Source organism: Syngnathus leptorhynchus, chromosome 11 (assembly GCF_054491065.1).
Source record: "Syngnathus leptorhynchus isolate UIUO chromosome 11, UIUO_Slep, whole genome shotgun sequence".
Taxonomy (NCBI): domain Eukaryota; kingdom Metazoa; phylum Chordata; class Actinopteri; order Syngnathiformes; family Syngnathidae; genus Syngnathus; species Syngnathus leptorhynchus.
Window position 1 is genome coordinate 5,912,259 of NC_141205.1, and position 16,013 is coordinate 5,928,271.

Below are 16,013 nucleotides of genomic sequence, written 5' to 3' on the forward strand. Positions count from 1 at the left end.
CTCTCTGACATAATTCCGGTGCTCGTCATGGCTATCTGGAGGATAGTATGTTGGCTGATGTCTTTCATGATGGCTATGTGGATAAAAAAAAAAAAAAAAAGGAGAGAAAAAATATCACAACCTAAGGTTAGCTGCCTTGATGCTATTTTCTTTCACTGCCAGTTTTGGAACTGCACCAAAATATTTTTTTCTAATTGGGTCAGTTCTTTTTACACTTCCCAGACAGTTAAAGTGTTGGTACTTTTTTTCCCCACAGCCGTATGACATTTGAAAATGTTAAAAAGTTACTTAAAAATGTCCTGCATAGATTTAATGGTGGCGACTTTTTGACCCCTAAAAAATAAAATATTTTTACCTTTAAAAATAAGAAAGTCACATGGTTGGCCTTGATTTAGCAAAGAAAACAACTAAAAATGAAAAACTTCTCAATGCATTAATAAAGCATGCAAGCAATCTACTTCTTCGGAAAGGTCTGTCTCCAAAAAGAAGAAGAAAAAATAAAAAACACTACCCCAGGCAATATTACTTACTGTATGTAAATACTTACTTATATGCATAATTTCTGCCAGGCACTGTATCATATCTGGTGTACTGGGGCAGCGGCTCTTGAGTCTTGGGCCATAAATCCATAATATGCTCAGATTACTTGATCTAAAATATATTTTGTGGTATTAATATATCTTCGGTTCTGTTACTTCCAAAAAAAAAAAAAAAGTAGAACACATACCTTCAGTCAATGATTATAATTTCCTCTCTGCTTGTGAAGTATGACATGAGAGGTCCAAATAGGACAACTTGTTTTAAAGGAGGCGGGGGTGGTCAGTCCCCCTCCCACTCGACACACACACACACACACACACACACACACACACACACACACACGCACACACACACATCAGTGTGATGCCATCAGGTATTTCAAAACAACTAAAATACGCTCAATCTTTATAAAACTAATAAAAATGACGTATTTAAATTGTTTAATTTGTCATTAAGATGCTATATTCATAAAAATGGTCTCCATCGTCTTTCATTACCTTTTCCTATTTACTGATGACTAAACGCCCTGCACAACGTGATCAAAGCTGCATGGAACTGTTGGGATCAATTGCTTTGTGGACTCGATTATAGCAGAAGGCCGGCGGATGCCGTACCTCCCTTTTCTTCGGAACTCTCCAGCGTGACAAACAGGCTTTCCTTTGCTGAACAGAAAGTCAGTACATCAGCAGAGTGAGGGGGAGTGCGGATGAAGCATCAGGAGCAGACAGCGGGACAGAGGCAGAACAATCTGTTGATGTCGACAGAATAGTTGGTGTGGAGGGAGTCATCATTGTTAGGGGTGGCAAATGTCTCAATTAAAAAATACAATAAAATGTACAACGTTCATCATTTATTTTATTCAATAGTCATTTCGATCATCTCACGTACATTAGGATTGTGAGGTGAAGTCATTAGGAATACCTCAGATTGTGTAAACAATTAAATTGTCGATTATTTGTACCTTGAAGCAAAATGGAATGCACTACTTGTCTTGAAGCAAAATTCAGTCTCAACTGTTTTTTTGTTTTTTTGTTGGAAATAAGATGAGAACTCTAAAATCAACACAAGTTCCAAACATTTTTTTCAACATAATGACTTAATCAGGTTCCCCATAGCTGATCAAGGTAATATATTGAAATGCCGATCCCTAATTTGAATATCAAATTCTGTATCACAATCTGACTGCTTTAACAATCATCAAGAAGTAGTTATATAACTACAATCAGTATCTCCATCATGAAGATTATTTTCATCGTTTCTCAAGAGAATTAAGTCAACATTAACACGTCAACATGAAATGTGGAATGTGCTTTGTTCGTATTAAAGACATTTAATCATAAAATCCAGCCATTCATATTGCCCTATTTACTCTGGGGTGGAGTACACTCCAAACTGGTCGCCGTTGACAACCATTCACACTTACATTCACACCTAATTTAATCTAAAATGATCCAATTCTGGAAAATAGAAGAAAAGCAGAGTATCTGCAGGAAACGCATATAAGCTTGACGAGAGCATGCAAAATCCACACAGGAAGTGCTGAGTAGAGATTCAAACCCAGACCCTTTCGACTGTGAGACAGATGTAGTACCCACTATAAAAAAAAATAAACTAAAATTTGAAAAATTATGATATAAAAGTGACAATGTGACATTTGCTTCTTATCCCAAATTGTTAAATCATCTCCTTGGTAAAAATGTCGACGCTCTTAACGGGCTTTTTTAAAAGACGCTGTGTAAATATTAATGTTTAGATTGTCATAGCGCTGCACAAATTGTACATTAAATCTTGTTGGCAGATGCTCTTTGAAAAAACTTGCCGTCTTGTGCTCTTTCCGCATTTTGCAGGACAGGTAAACCACACCTTTATTCTTGCACAAATGAGCCAGCGTGTCCACTAACAGTGGAAACATCTCAGGGATATAAACGATATCTGCTCCCAGCACCAGGTCCCAGTCTGAGGGGAACTTCATGTGGTCCTCACCCCAAGACAGAGGGAGGACAGTGGGAGGAGCAGATGGCCAACCGCTGGATGGCATGTTGGCACAGACATTGGCTTCAAGCTGTGGAAGAGTCACGGGAAGATCTGTGAGGGTCACATCTGCGCCTAGAAGTCAAGAGAAATAATAACGTGTATTTTTGTGGATAAAAAAAAAATCAAGAAATGGATATTTACATTCATGCTTCAAGTGACCAGGGTTTCTTCTCTATCGCACAATGTTAATGATCTGACGTGACGTCACAGGCGCGCTAAACTAAGTGTACTGCATCACATACCGAGGCGAGCAGCCAAAATCCCAACAACACCAGTTCCCGATCCCAGTTCGATGACGTGTCTCCCACGCCACTCCACACTATGCTCCTCAAAGTATCGACACAATTGTAACGCCTGCAAGTGCACACACAAGGCACATAACGCACGCAGGTGCAAAGTTAAATAAAAAAGGCATTTTTTTTTGCAAAGTTGACATAAAAGTAATACTTACGGATTCCCACACTGGAGCAGCCATGCCGAGGTTTGCACCGAAAAACTGGATGATGCTCAGCTCCTGTCCCATTATGTTATAAACACTGTCCTGAGAAAAGGTGTCAGTGAACAAACACTCGTCAGCGGGAAAAGGATCATCATCATTCATGCAACAGCTCATCGTGCTTGATTGATTGATGGAAAGAAGAAAATTGTTTCAGGTGTAAAAAAAAAAAAAAAAAAAGAAAAGCCCCCAACTAAGTTTAAAGTCCTGTCCGGTTTATTTCCCGGGTCAACTAGCATTAGCTATTTAGCAAGCTCAGCTCGTCAATGAGCATTTCGGCGAACAGCGGAGGCTTGAACTTGATGGATGCCATCCGATTCTTCATAAGATACGAGTTAACACCTCGGTGTATTAAACACACTATTTGCAATGCATTCGTTCAAATTAACAGTTAGTTTTTGAATGGCTGGTGGACTTTTATTTTGAAAGGGTAATCATGTTTATGTTCCGGGTCAGACGAGGATCGGTACAGACGCTGTCACCACGTGTACATTGTACACGTATTCAAGTTTTCTCAGTAAATGTATATAACCAAAACAGTACATGCGATGGTCCTCGTTTAACGCGGAATTGTATGCAAGTCGAACAGTTTAACAAGTGATAAATGTACTCACTGTCTTTTAATGGGTAGAAAGTTCAAACTTGAATTCAACCCCTTATAAATTGGGGCCAGATCAAAAATTGTATTCAAAAGTCACCCACCAATCTTAACTTGCGCGTTAATTGCTCCTACTTTTGTAATTACTTTTCATATCATTCAGTATCCTAACTTGTCTACACTGAGGTACAAATTCATAGTTGGCATAATTTCAAAAACTTAACAGCACTCAAATCAAGCTAGACCATCATCGCAGGTTTATTTTCTTTAGAAAAAAATTCTCCATACGAGTACCACTTGCACATTTTTTTCCACACACAATTTCACATTAATGACAGAAATGGTTTAACATATATATTTTAAAAATGCATTTACAAGCTTCTACGCCAAGTGTGTCATTCACACACAATTCTGGAAGTGTGTAGAATACTTGCTTGACAATGACAAGTGCTTTCAACACAACAAGGTGGGAGAAGCTCCAGTTCTGGCATTGCAGAATGTGACTTTTACACTACCCTCCGAGGGTTGACCAAAAAAAAAAAAAAATGGCTGCTTTGACAATGTGGGCGCCATCACTGTTGAGGACACAAGCTGAGAAGCAACTGGGATTGGTGCGTGTTGTTCAAGGACACTTGTGACAGGGGTCATGCTGACCCAACAGTGGAGTACAGATTTGTCAAATAAAGCTCTTCATCTCGTCATCATATCAGTCTTTATAGATCAACAGAGCAAGAAGAAAATAATACCAGACTAACATAATTCTGTCTCCATGTAGCGGGTTGTCTGGGATGGATCACATTTTTCTGAGTAGAGTGATGAACATGAAAATTGAAGTTACTTGTTTTCCCTAGCATACAGTAATTCGGCTCCTTTTGATCATTTGTAGTTCTAAAAAATAAATAATTCTTTTCATCATACAGATGACAGTAGTTTAACATGTATAACATCTTCCTCTTGCTCAGGATTCAAGAATGTGCAAACTGCAGTTCATAAAAGGTAGCACTTAATGCAGGGACCACAAAAAAAACACACAAGATTTCAATTTGAATGACGATGGCTGATTTGAAGATGACGGAATAGATCAGGTCAGCAGCGATACTTGCAACCACTTGAGTATGATTCAATCAGAACACGTTACATGATCAAAACTTTGAAAGTAAGCCGAAGCCACTCTGCCGGACCGACGTAACACGCTTTGTCCGCTTGTCCTGTGCCGTTAAGTGTTTTCTCTTGAGAAAGATGGACAGATACGCAAAGACGGTGAAGTATCAGCCTTGCTAGGCGAGTCACAATCATACTTGCTTGTTGCTTTGATTAAAAAAAAAAAACAACAACATCTCGGTACAGCCCAAAGCACACCAGGAAACCGACATGAAATTTCATGATTCCTGCTTGGTGTGAAGGCTTGTCCACTTGGTTTTTGAGCAGAGGTCCACAACAAACACTCACACAGAGCAAAAAGGAATGTAAGATTAAAACTTGGTGGAAAAAAGAATAATAATTAGAACCATGACTATGACAAAGAGGATCAAAATGACCAGCATCTTTCTGTTTTTCTTCTGATACTGCTCTGCCTGCAAAGCAGAAAAAAAAAAAAAAATTAGATGCATTTCGGCTCCCGTGTGTCCAAAGTACGTCTCGGCTTTTACCTTTTGTAACTGTTTCAAGCCTTCATCTGTTTTGACACCCGCTTGCTCCACATTGAAGTCGATTCTGTCCAGGACGGTGCCCTTGAGGAACAACAGCAGACAATTTGACCACTTGGAATTTAAGTGCTCCACTGCTTCTTCTTTCGATGTCATTTACCTGCTCCACCACCATTCCGGCCAAATCCCGGAAAATCTCGTTCAGATCAGAGATGGACTGAACAATCTGTCTGATTTCTCGCTCTCGCTCTTCTACCATGACTGTATTCTGCTCAACCAGCATCAGCTGGTCATCTGTGAAGCCCTGAAACGTGAAAAACATTTGAATGGAACAATGTATGCTAGTTTTAAAGAATGAATATTCGTGTCAATTCCTAGTTCCCTCATGAGTCACTAACGTTTGGACTAATGTTTGTTTTTCTGCTTTTATTTATTTGCGTGCAGTTCACCTGTGCAAATAATCCCCAGCCGACATGACATCACTTTAGTTAGCAATTCCACTTGAGTTACACACCTTGTCATACAAAGCTAGATCTTCGTCCTCTTCCATTAATGGTCCCGAGTCAAAAAAGTGCTTTGATCGCTCCTCGCGATTCTTCATACCTGCGAGAAAATTTCACGTGTATTCAACATTCTTAAGCAAACAACTCAGGGACAGATCGAATAACAAATTGTACGTTTTAAGTAGCTGGACTGCGTGTGCCTGAAATTGAGGGACAGTTCTTGAAGACTCTGCGCCAGCGACGAGACCACGTTTCTCAGTAGCCGCTCCTCCTGCTCGGTGCAGTGGCCACAGCGAGACTGCAGGCCCGTTACGGCTCGCTGACATCGGTGGAACATCTGTAGTTTGAAAGGAACCGTGAGCATTTTAGTTGCGGACACGTATTTCACATCTCAGGGCACAAGTTTCAAAACTTGACTGCACTTTCTGCCATCATCAAACAGAAGAGCGTTTCATAATTCTGGCCAAGTCGCATACCTGCGTGATCTCCTGTGTCGTGATTTCGATTGCATGCTCCTCTTCACTGCTGTCATCCAGCGTGGGCCGATTCATGTGCTTGTCGTGAAGCAAAGCCAGATCCTTCATCTTCTGGCCAACCCGTGAGATTTCATAGTGGATCTGAAAGGTATTCAATGGGAAGGCTTTAGTGCAGTCACACATGATACGGGTGAGTTGTGGAAATGTTTGGTTACCTCGTCAATCCCCTCTATCCATTTGGGGGGCAACTTCCTGGTGAAGCCGACGGCTGCTTCGGGATCTAAGCTGATTCCCGACACCAACGCCATCCGATCGTCAGTCAACTTCAAAACAAAAAAACTTCTCAATTTCTATAATACAGGCTGAATTGAGAACATCACTCAAAGTATTGGGGGGAATAATTGTACCAGGAATAAAAACAATGGTACCTCATCAAGTTCCTAGATTGATTGGAAGATAGCAGTGAGGTTCCATCCAATAGAAGGTAAGAAGAAAATGGAGAGGACAGAAGAAGAACACAAGTGAGCCCCAGAAATTCCAGCAATGACCACCAAGCAAGGCGTACCATAAAATAATTACTTTCTAACAATATAAACGGCTTAATTTTACAATTACAAGCAGTGGAAGTTTAACATTGGAGAATCCTAAAAATTATTATAAATATCCACAATCTTAAAATTTACCAGCATAAAGTACTACTTTTAAAACAGTGAAACATTTACAACAGTCAAAGCATACTACAAACACATACAGACAACAGCAGGAGCAGATTAAGCAGACAACATGACATTGAAAATCAAGTTTAGATGGCCACAGTTTGTTTGCATGTACAAGACAATCGCAGAAAAATCAGGAACACATAAATCATGAAGCTTAAGAGCCTTGCTGTGGTCTGCTGCTTTTTCAGCACTTGGCTCAACATGTTAATGCTCATCACTGCAGTTGCCACAATAAATACACTTATCTCTTGGCCAGGAAAATCATTGTTTATAAATTAATATCTCTTACTAGCTACCCCATCATCATTATCCTACGGAGTCTTATAAGTCATTCCTGAGGTGAAATACCGTGGCAACGACATAACAATAATAGGAATCTACCTAAATGACATTTACAAGACAACCATTCTACTCTAGTCTGGCTATATAATAATGCAAACACACACAGACAATAAAAAAATGTCAAAAACGATGCAGACCACTCACCGCAGCATTGCTACGTGTACTCAGACGGGGGTCGTTTGTACTCACTTGCTCAGCCAATATCTGCCGGTTTTGGATCGCATTGTTCCGCAATAACAAGAAGGCATCTGTCAGACGCCGAGTGGCCATGACTCGATAGTTACGAGTGTTAAACACTGACTACTAAAAAGTGTGTACGGCTCGGCTATGTCTAGCTAGCTTTAGCTTTAGCCTTGCTCGTGAAAAACAATGAAGGGGAACCTCGAGGTAAAACGCCAACAAGACAGTATAGCGTTACAATGCGACGGGTTTAGTTCCAATACATTACGCCATATTGAACAAACATGACCCCCCCAGAAAATACTGATTTATTGTCAAATTAGCGACGTAGGTCCTCTTGAGACTGATACCGGAAGACGCATTCACCTGCGTCTGCGTGAAGTCGTTCTTATTCTATTATGTTAAACTGGCATTACAACTAAAGTATAGCGCGACCTACTGGGCGGAGAAATATCAACACTGTCCTTTGATTAAAATAAAATAAAATAAAATAAAATAAAATAAAATAAAATAAAATAAAATAAAATAAAATAAAATAAAATAAAATAAAATGTTTACTTATTTTTAAAATAATAATTTATAAATAAGGCGTTACTTTCCAATAGTATAGCCTTGAGCAACTGTGATGTCACTGGATAAAATAGATATATTATTGGTTGCACAAGTGACTCTAGTCTTTCTTTGGGGAGTTTGCATGTGCTTCCCTTGCTTGACAAGATTTTCCTAGTGTGCTCCAATTTCCTCCTACATGCATTCATAATTCAAGACTCTAAATTGTCCATAGGTGTGAACAAGAGTGTGACTGCTTCACTGAATGCTTGATCAGGTAAGAAACTACCAATACCCAACAATTACTGTCAGTGCCCGTCTTTGGGTGTGAAAACACCTTTCATCAACGACAATGCTGTCATTGCATTTGGTGGTGATTGTTCCGGTTTGGAATTGGCTTTTCTCGCTTCAAGTATTTTAAATTGCCCCACTCTGTTATCAAACAAGACTTTTACTTTTTACAGGTGTCAAATGATGAGTCAATCATTTCTTGTTAAAAGCAGCATTGGCAATTTATAACAATTTTTTATGGATTTATTCCACCATTACTGTAGAAACAAATAATAAACCCCGATTGTAAAGTGGTACCCATTTTCTTTTTGATTCATACGTTTGTCTATAAATGGAATCAGTGCTTGCATTATCTTCATGAATTCCCAGTGAGAGGGTTGGCACTAACAATCATCATGTGGTAACAGACTCCTCCTCCTGCCGCATGCTTAATCCCTGACATCCTTTAATACCGAGGCAGACTGGACAGTGGCCTGTTGCTGAACAGAGTTCGGTGATCACCAAATCAAGCTGAGACAAGGTGAGCATCTTAGATGGGGAGAGCTTCATGGGTCTAAAACATGTGCAGACGAGTCAACTTATTCTAGTGTATTGTTGGTCTGTTCTCTTGTCTCTCATTTTAAATGTTGCATTCATTCATATGATCCTGATGGACATTTGAAGTTGTCTTTGTATCCTTTGGTGAAAACCACTTTCTTGATACCAGACATTTCACTGGGTTGTTTTACAACTGAAACGAAACGGGTGTGTTCAACTTACTACTTTTGTGTCCGGCTTCAGGAATGGAGGAGAACCAGTTTAAGGAGTCAGTTATAAAGCCCGGAAATTAAAGCCTGTGAACGACATATGTGGCTTTTTTTGCAAGTGTAAAAATTCTCTTCTCCATGTTTTTGTGTTACTGTGTCTCCCTCAGATAGAACATGGCCTCCTCTGAAGATACAGGAAGTACTCTAACACCTGTGGATTTTATCCAGTTGCAAGAATACATGCAATGTAAGTGCTACTGTTTGAATATTTTAATAATCAGAAGTAATGGTAGACTGTATTATCAGATATTTTAATGTGTACTGGTATGAATATAAACATTAGCAGGGGTTGCGTATTGCAGAAGTATTTTTTTTTCCAAACTACGGATAGAATGGAAATTTTAGTAAAGCAATTGACTTTTTTTTTGTGATTTATGTTTTGGCAGACAGCAATTTGAAGGTGAAAGACGTTATCAAGGAGTTTCAAAGCGGAGGCCGGCTGGCCCGGCACAGCTCTGGAGAGGTTAGTTATACAGATTGGGTTTTCTTTCACAACAATATGTGCAATATGTGCAGTCCTCCTCAGTGTCATGATGTCTTTGTTTGATTTTTTTTTTTTTTTTTTGCGGCAGTATGTGGATGCAGAAGGGTTGAGCCTCTTCCTCAAGACTTATCTAGAAGTGGATGACTTTCCTGCAGATTTATGCCAGCGCCTTTTCCGTTATTTCCAAAATGTTGAGCAGAATGGCTCTACGAAAACAACCGAGGTCAAAGGTGAATAAATAGATGGCTGATGCACTTGCACACCACAAATCTGCATCTCTGCACTCCACTTCACCCGGGGTACTATTTTCCTCATTCCAAAAATGTCTTTTTCCCCATAATACCTCTCCTTAAGTGACAATTTCAACTCCCCAAACATTAATTTTCATTCCATTAAGTCATCAATGTCATTCCATATGCAATCACATCGTGTCGAGAATTTATTGGATTTGACATTAAATTTCTTGTATTTTTGGCAGGCGCTGTGCTTCTCCGTGACATGTCCTGTTACTTTTCAGTGCTGGAGGAAGGGCAGCCACGAGAGAAGCTGGAATGTTGGTCACCTTCTGAATGTTTTTTTAAATGCATTTCATCTCGTGTGATAATTTTTTTTTTGTGTGTGTGTTTTTAGTTACTTTTAAACTTTATGACAAAGATGGTAACGGACACTTGGATAGCGCTGTAAGTTTTTCTAATCTATGTAAAAACTGTTCCAATGAATGGACTCTTTAAGAAACACTCATGTTTTGTTTGTTTCTCCATCAGGAAGTGGATCGGATCATCACGCAGATGATGCGAGCGGCTGATTACCTCGGCTGGGATGTGACTGAGCTCAGAACTGTAGGAGCACGCTTTTTGTTACATAGAGATAATTCATTGACTGGACACAGAGGTCACTTTCCCTAAGCCAAGAATCTTCACCATTGCATTTGCAAGCTGTCAAAGTAAAAGTCATACTGCATGTCGATGATACAAAAGCAAAACATTTCAGGTTACCACCCTAGTCGAAAGCCATTGACGCCAAACATTTTTTCCGAGTGTGTGTAGGTGCTCAAGGACATGATGACAGCAATTGATGTGGATGCCAGCGGTACTGTCACACTGGAGGAATGGCTGAAGGGAGGCATGAACAATGTGCCTTTACTTGTTCTGCTTGGACTGAAGGTAAACCAAAAATATGGCTCATTCATGACCTTGCTAAAATTCTTTTTATTCCTCCTCCACAAAGCAGCAGCGCTTCCTTAAGTGTTTGCTTCCCCACCCATAGGTGCCGCAAAGGGATGGGCAGCATATTTGGAGAATGAAGAATTTTAACAAACCGGCCTACTGTTGCGTGTGTCAGAGCATGCTGCTCGGTCTCAGGAAGCAGGGACTCTGTTGCACCCGTAAGAGCACCAAGACTCTACAAAGGGGGTCGGTCGGTTTAGGGGATTCCCAAATTGGGACTCGAAATAGAATGCGAGACAATGTTCAAGTTATTTCAGTTCGTTTGGGTCCCGGGGAAGAACCAAATTATTATTTTCAACTGGAAAAGTTGGGGAAAATCCATCTATTGAAAAATTTGTGTGATTTTATTATTATTATTATTATTATTTTTCTATAATAGTTTTGATGTTCTCTACCCTCAGGTTGCAAGTATACTGCCCACAGTCAATGTTCCAACAAGAACGTTGAACCTTGTGCTCCCACTTTTGTCAAAAAAACACAAGAACTGAGGGTGAGAAGCCTGATAACTATTTCGTTCCTCGCACTTTACTTTGAAATATCGTTTGCCACCCAAAAGTATTTTCATAATTGGTAGCGCAATTAGTAGATTCAGTTCACTATCACACATCAAAGTTGAATGAAAATAAAGTCATCAACTTTTTGCCTCAGGTGCCATCTCACGACTGGGTCAGATCCGACCGCAGCTCCAAGTGTCAAGTTTGCCAAAGGAAGATTAAAACTTTAGCTGGAAGACGTTGTGTGTGGTGCCAGCAGATGGTGAGAAAATGTGACTGAATTATAAAAGAAGAACTCCAATCTTTTGACACGGCTGTGTTTTCTTCTGAAGCGCCATGATGAGTGCATCTATACCGGACTGTCCACCTGCAGCTGTGGGCCATTGAAAGATCATATCCTCCCACCATGGGCCATCTATGCTCATTCCAAGGTAGAACGACCAAACTCTGCTCCTTTGTATTCCTGCATAGTTAAGTTCATCATTTGTCTTGTGTTTCCTCAAGGAACAAGACACCGATTTGTTGAACGTGACTCCTGATGGCAACATCTTACAGGTTACGGGGTCATCACCTTTTTTTTTTTATACGTGTCCTGCACATATCATTTTATAGCTGCCTTCTATAATAATGAAGGAATTAATAAAAGCATGTACAAGAATGACAAGACCACCTTGAAACATAATTCCTATATAACGATTGACAAAAAAAAAAAATGTTTTCCTCAGATTGTCCCGATTCCTGACATTCATCCACTGCTGGTATTCGTAAACCCAAAAAGTGGAGGAAACCAGGGTGAAAGGTGAGTTCGCATCAGGTAGCTTCAGATTATTTTTACCATTTGGTGGAATTTCCCTTTTCATATCATGCAGAGCGACACAAACAAAACAGTTAGTGTTCATTTGATTATGTGTGGTTCCTCTACAGAGTTCTCTGTAAATTTCAGTACCTGCTGAATCCACGTCAAGTGTACAACCTTTCAAACGGAGGTCCCACCCCTGGGTAACAAACACACTACCCTGTAACAATTGTGTGTACTTTTATTAACAATAATTTGATTTATTTCAGACTTCATTTCTTCCGCAATCTTCGTGACTACAGGATCTTGGCATGCGGAGGAGATGGCACAGCCGGATGGATTTTGGATGCTATCGGTGCAGTAATATTTGCTTGAGAAGATGTTTCACATGTGTGATCATAAAATATGCACGTGTTTGTGTTTTCAGACAAAGCTGACCTCCCGGTAAATCCGCATGTAGCAATCCTGCCCTTGGGGACCGGCAATGACCTAGCTCGGTGTCTGCGCTGGGGTGGAGGTAAAAAGGTCGAATTCAGGCAAAACATTGATTCATATGCAATTTAACCTGTCGTGCATATTTCCTGCTTTTCTTCGAAGGCTACGACGGGTCCGATCTGGGAGAGATTCTGAAAGATATTGAGTCGAGTGAGCTGATTCAAATGGACCGCTGGAGCATTCAGGTGACACTGGATGATCCTAAACAAGTGGGAGACTCTGTGCCCTACCATATCATCAATAATTACTTCTCAGTTGGATCGGTGAGTTATAAGCTGTTGGCTGATGTTTGCAATATATGAACTTGAGTTGTAAGCTGATTTATTTTATTTTTTTTCTTCTCATTGAGCAGGATGCTTCTGTTGCTCATCGTTTCCACTCCATGAGAGAAAAATGCCCTCAGAAGTTCAACAGCAGGTGAGGATGATGGACTGAGTATTGGTTAAAAAATATATATTACCTAATAAAACGTTTTGTTCTTCTAATGTTGAAAAGAATGAAAAACAAGCTTTGGTATTTGGAGTTTGCCACATCCGAGACCCTACGTTCGTCTTGCAAGAACCTCACAGAGTCTCTTGCCATTGAGGTGAATGTTTTTCTGACAGCCGTGACCTTTTCAGATACCCCCCCCCCCCCACCATTCATTCATTCTTTGTTGAACAGTGCTGTGGTAAAAGTCTGGACCTGAGCACCACGTCGCTCTCGTGCATCGCTGTCCTCAACATACCCAGCATCTACGGAGGCTCCAATCTTTGGGGCGAGTCCAGTAATCCAGATGGTCCACCACGTGTGCAAAGCGATGGAGTCATTACTGATCCAGAAGTTCTTAAGACAACAGCACAAGGTGGATTTGTTTTACTTTACCAATTCTAAAACGGTTTCAAGAGACTTTTCGGCTTGAAATTTTTACAGACATGACCGATAAGCGTCTGGAGGTGGTAGGCTTGGAAGGGATGATAGAAATGGGTCAGATCTACACTGGACTAAAGAGCGCCGGGCACCGATTGGCACAGACGTCCCAAATTACAATAAGGTTGGTGTGCTTTTATCCTTAACACCTAAATAATTGCTTTAAACTTCAACAATGAATTAACCTTGCCACTCTTGCCTCGCTAAAATAGGACATTCAAAACCCTGCCCATGCAAATTGACGGAGAGCCGTGGTTGCAACCTCCTTGTACAGTAAGTCTTTTTTTATTGTCACTCATAAATTCACTGAAATAGAATGTGCAAAATGTGAAGCTTTGTAATTTAATCATATGTTTGTGCTTTTATATTAATAGTAGTGTGGGCAAATAAAATAATATGAGTTCATCAAACTAAATTACAAACTCCAGCAGTGTAATAGAGGCCATCGCAAATAAACGAATAAATAACGACTAAGCATTCAAATCTGAAAATAAGTTATTGGCAAATTTTTTTGGGGGCTAAAATTGTATGTATTTTATTAGCCACGAGAGGGCGACATACACCTCATTTCAGGCATTTCCTTGCATTCAAATACATTCCGATTCAGGGTAAAATGAATCACCCATTTACTTTAATTGATAATAACATCAATCAACATTTTGATCATCTTGACTATCTTGACTGCTTTATCACACAAGTGAGCAATACCTTTGTGATAAAAAGCATCCACCTTGTGCTGTTTTTAGCCTAGTACAGCATATATCATTCCAAACAATTGACTTTTTGACTCAACCCAAGCAACCTGTTGTCTTCCTTTTATTCCAGATCAACATAACTCACAAGAACCGAGCTAACATGTTAATGGGTCCACCGGCAAAACCATCCGGTTTCTTCAACTTCAAGTAGAAACTCTTTTTGTTTCCACAAAGGGACCTTGGACGGCAGTATCCCATAAACAACACAGAGTTAAGAACTCTGTGTTCTTTTAGATAACATTTTGTGTCTGCTTTTCTAAACTGTTGCAATTCTGGTAATTTTAAACAATGCAACCTTTTGTTGTGCTTGAAACACATTTTCTCAACACAAGGATATGGAAAAAATGCATTTACATGTGGCTTTATGTTTAAATATATATGTTATTGGGTTTTATAGCTTTCGAATGACGCGCTTACTTGCACTTAATGTATTGTATTTATATTTATTTAGTATGTATTTTCATTGACAGAATGGGGGATATTGTTAAATGGCCTAAACTCAGTGAACCTTTTGGTGTGATGCTACTGTTAACTTGCCCTGTGTTCTTGTCTCCCATGTTTTGTTTTTCTTTTTTTCAGCCAGGCAATATCTGAAAAGATTAGAATAAAGTAAATATGTAGCTCTTGGTTTTAATCACTATATTTATATACGTGCTCGGGAATTATGTTTCCTTTTCATGTGGCCTGCCAATTGAATATCTTAATGCTTATCTCTCCTGGCAGAATTTCAGGAGACATGCTTGGCAAAATGCATGGGTGGGGAAGGAGGACTAATCCAGAGTTAGTGAGGAAAAGAAGCATGGAGGAGGATTAATCCGAAGTAAATGAGAGGGAAAAGTGGAATTTTACGTGGGAGGTTTAAAAATTTAGAAGAGCCTAACTATAGGAGCAGACGTTTTAAATGGAAGCATACATGTTTGTCAAACTATAGAAAAAAAAAAAACGCCTTCTCCTCAACCATAGTTGAGTGTCTGATCAATTAGAATTAATGGAATTAAATATTGGAATATAAATTGGTGATCATTCAAATTTACTTGCATGATTAGACAAACATTCCACACAGATCTTCATATTTATAAGTTCATTAGCAAAATACAATTTCTTCCCACACTGGCACTTAAAAAGAGAAATTGGATCGCACCCTGGCCTCCCCTGAGAAGGTTCAAGTGCGCTTTGTATTAACTGCTTGGGGCTGATAAGTTATGACATGAGCGATAATAACTGAAGCTTCAATTGTTGCTGACAAACAGGCATTTACAGCTGTGGCAGTGCCGTCCATCATTTCAATCACGACAGTGTACAATACAATGTAGTATCTCTTTAATTGGGGAGTATATCAATTAGTGCAATTAATTGGGGTGGTTCTGCGTGTGTGTGAAATGTTTGACATATAAAAAGTCTTATCTTCTTGCAAACAGCTCTATTTTTATTGACGTCCATGAATAGTCCCACGTGAGCAGCAAGTTAGTGCTTTATATTTTTAGAGCGCGAGTCACATGGGCGTTTGCGTCAGTGGAATCCCGTGAATGCGTCACTCATATGACGTCTATGGCAATTTTCACAATGATTGGCTGTGAACCGGAAACCAGCCCTCCTCTCCTAATACCGTTTTAGGCACGGTCCCGCCTTGTAGTCTCCACAGCGTGATAAAACAAGCAGCACATGGAGCGTCCC

The 16,013-nt window shown here is 39.8% G+C and overlaps 3 protein-coding genes across 6 annotated transcripts; 1 reads left to right on the forward strand and 2 right to left on the reverse strand.

Moving 5' to 3' along the window:
- Positions 1-1,386: 1,386 nt before the first annotated feature.
- On the reverse strand, positions 1,387-3,404 carry LOC147049062 (EEF1A lysine methyltransferase 3-like). The gene is made up of 3 exons (XM_085924427.1): positions 3,026-3,404; positions 2,817-2,928; positions 1,387-2,646 (listed from the first exon to the last, which is right to left on the reverse strand). The coding sequence occupies exons 1-3, from the start codon at positions 3,185-3,187 to the stop codon at positions 2,249-2,251; spliced, it is 672 nt and encodes a 223-aa protein (XP_085780553.1). The 5' UTR covers positions 3,188-3,404; the 3' UTR covers positions 1,387-2,248.
- A 498-nt stretch (positions 3,405-3,902) lies between these two features.
- On the reverse strand, positions 3,903-7,931 carry stx16 (syntaxin 16). Of its 3 annotated transcripts, XM_085925032.1 has the most exons (9): positions 7,499-7,931; positions 6,722-6,733; positions 6,509-6,616; positions 6,294-6,434; positions 5,992-6,154; positions 5,829-5,917; positions 5,475-5,618; positions 5,318-5,398; positions 3,903-5,242 (listed from the first exon to the last, which is right to left on the reverse strand). In XM_085925032.1, exons 1-9 carry the CDS (start codon positions 7,622-7,624, stop codon positions 5,141-5,143), a joined length of 966 nt encoding a protein of 321 aa, XP_085781158.1. In that variant the 5' UTR covers positions 7,625-7,931; the 3' UTR covers positions 3,903-5,140. The 3 variants fall into 3 exon arrangements, with proteins under 3 accessions (XP_085781158.1, XP_085781160.1, XP_085781159.1); XM_085925034.1 differs by lacking the exon at positions 6,722-6,733 and having other exon boundaries at positions 7,544-7,931; XM_085925033.1 differs by lacking the exon at positions 6,722-6,733.
- A 332-nt stretch (positions 7,932-8,263) lies between these two features.
- Positions 8,264-15,675, forward strand: dgkab (diacylglycerol kinase, alpha b). Of its 2 annotated transcripts, XM_085924870.1 has the most exons (25): positions 8,264-8,360; positions 8,782-8,894; positions 9,288-9,367; positions 9,567-9,643; positions 9,753-9,894; positions 10,143-10,217; positions 10,295-10,344; positions 10,429-10,503; positions 10,711-10,827; positions 10,931-11,048; positions 11,292-11,380; positions 11,539-11,646; positions 11,717-11,815; positions 11,889-11,939; positions 12,110-12,183; positions 12,309-12,383; positions 12,450-12,535; positions 12,608-12,697; positions 12,778-12,938; positions 13,028-13,092; positions 13,171-13,261; positions 13,339-13,519; positions 13,588-13,708; positions 13,797-13,857; positions 14,410-15,675. In XM_085924870.1, exons 3-25 carry the CDS (start codon positions 9,295-9,297, stop codon positions 14,488-14,490), a joined length of 2,160 nt encoding a protein of 719 aa, XP_085780996.1. In that variant the 5' UTR covers positions 8,264-8,360; positions 8,782-8,894; positions 9,288-9,294; the 3' UTR covers positions 14,491-15,675. The 2 variants fall into 2 exon arrangements, with proteins under 2 accessions (XP_085780996.1, XP_085780995.1); XM_085924869.1 differs by lacking the exon at positions 8,264-8,360 and having other exon boundaries at positions 8,747-8,894.
- The last annotated feature ends 338 nt before the right edge of the window (positions 15,676-16,013 follow it).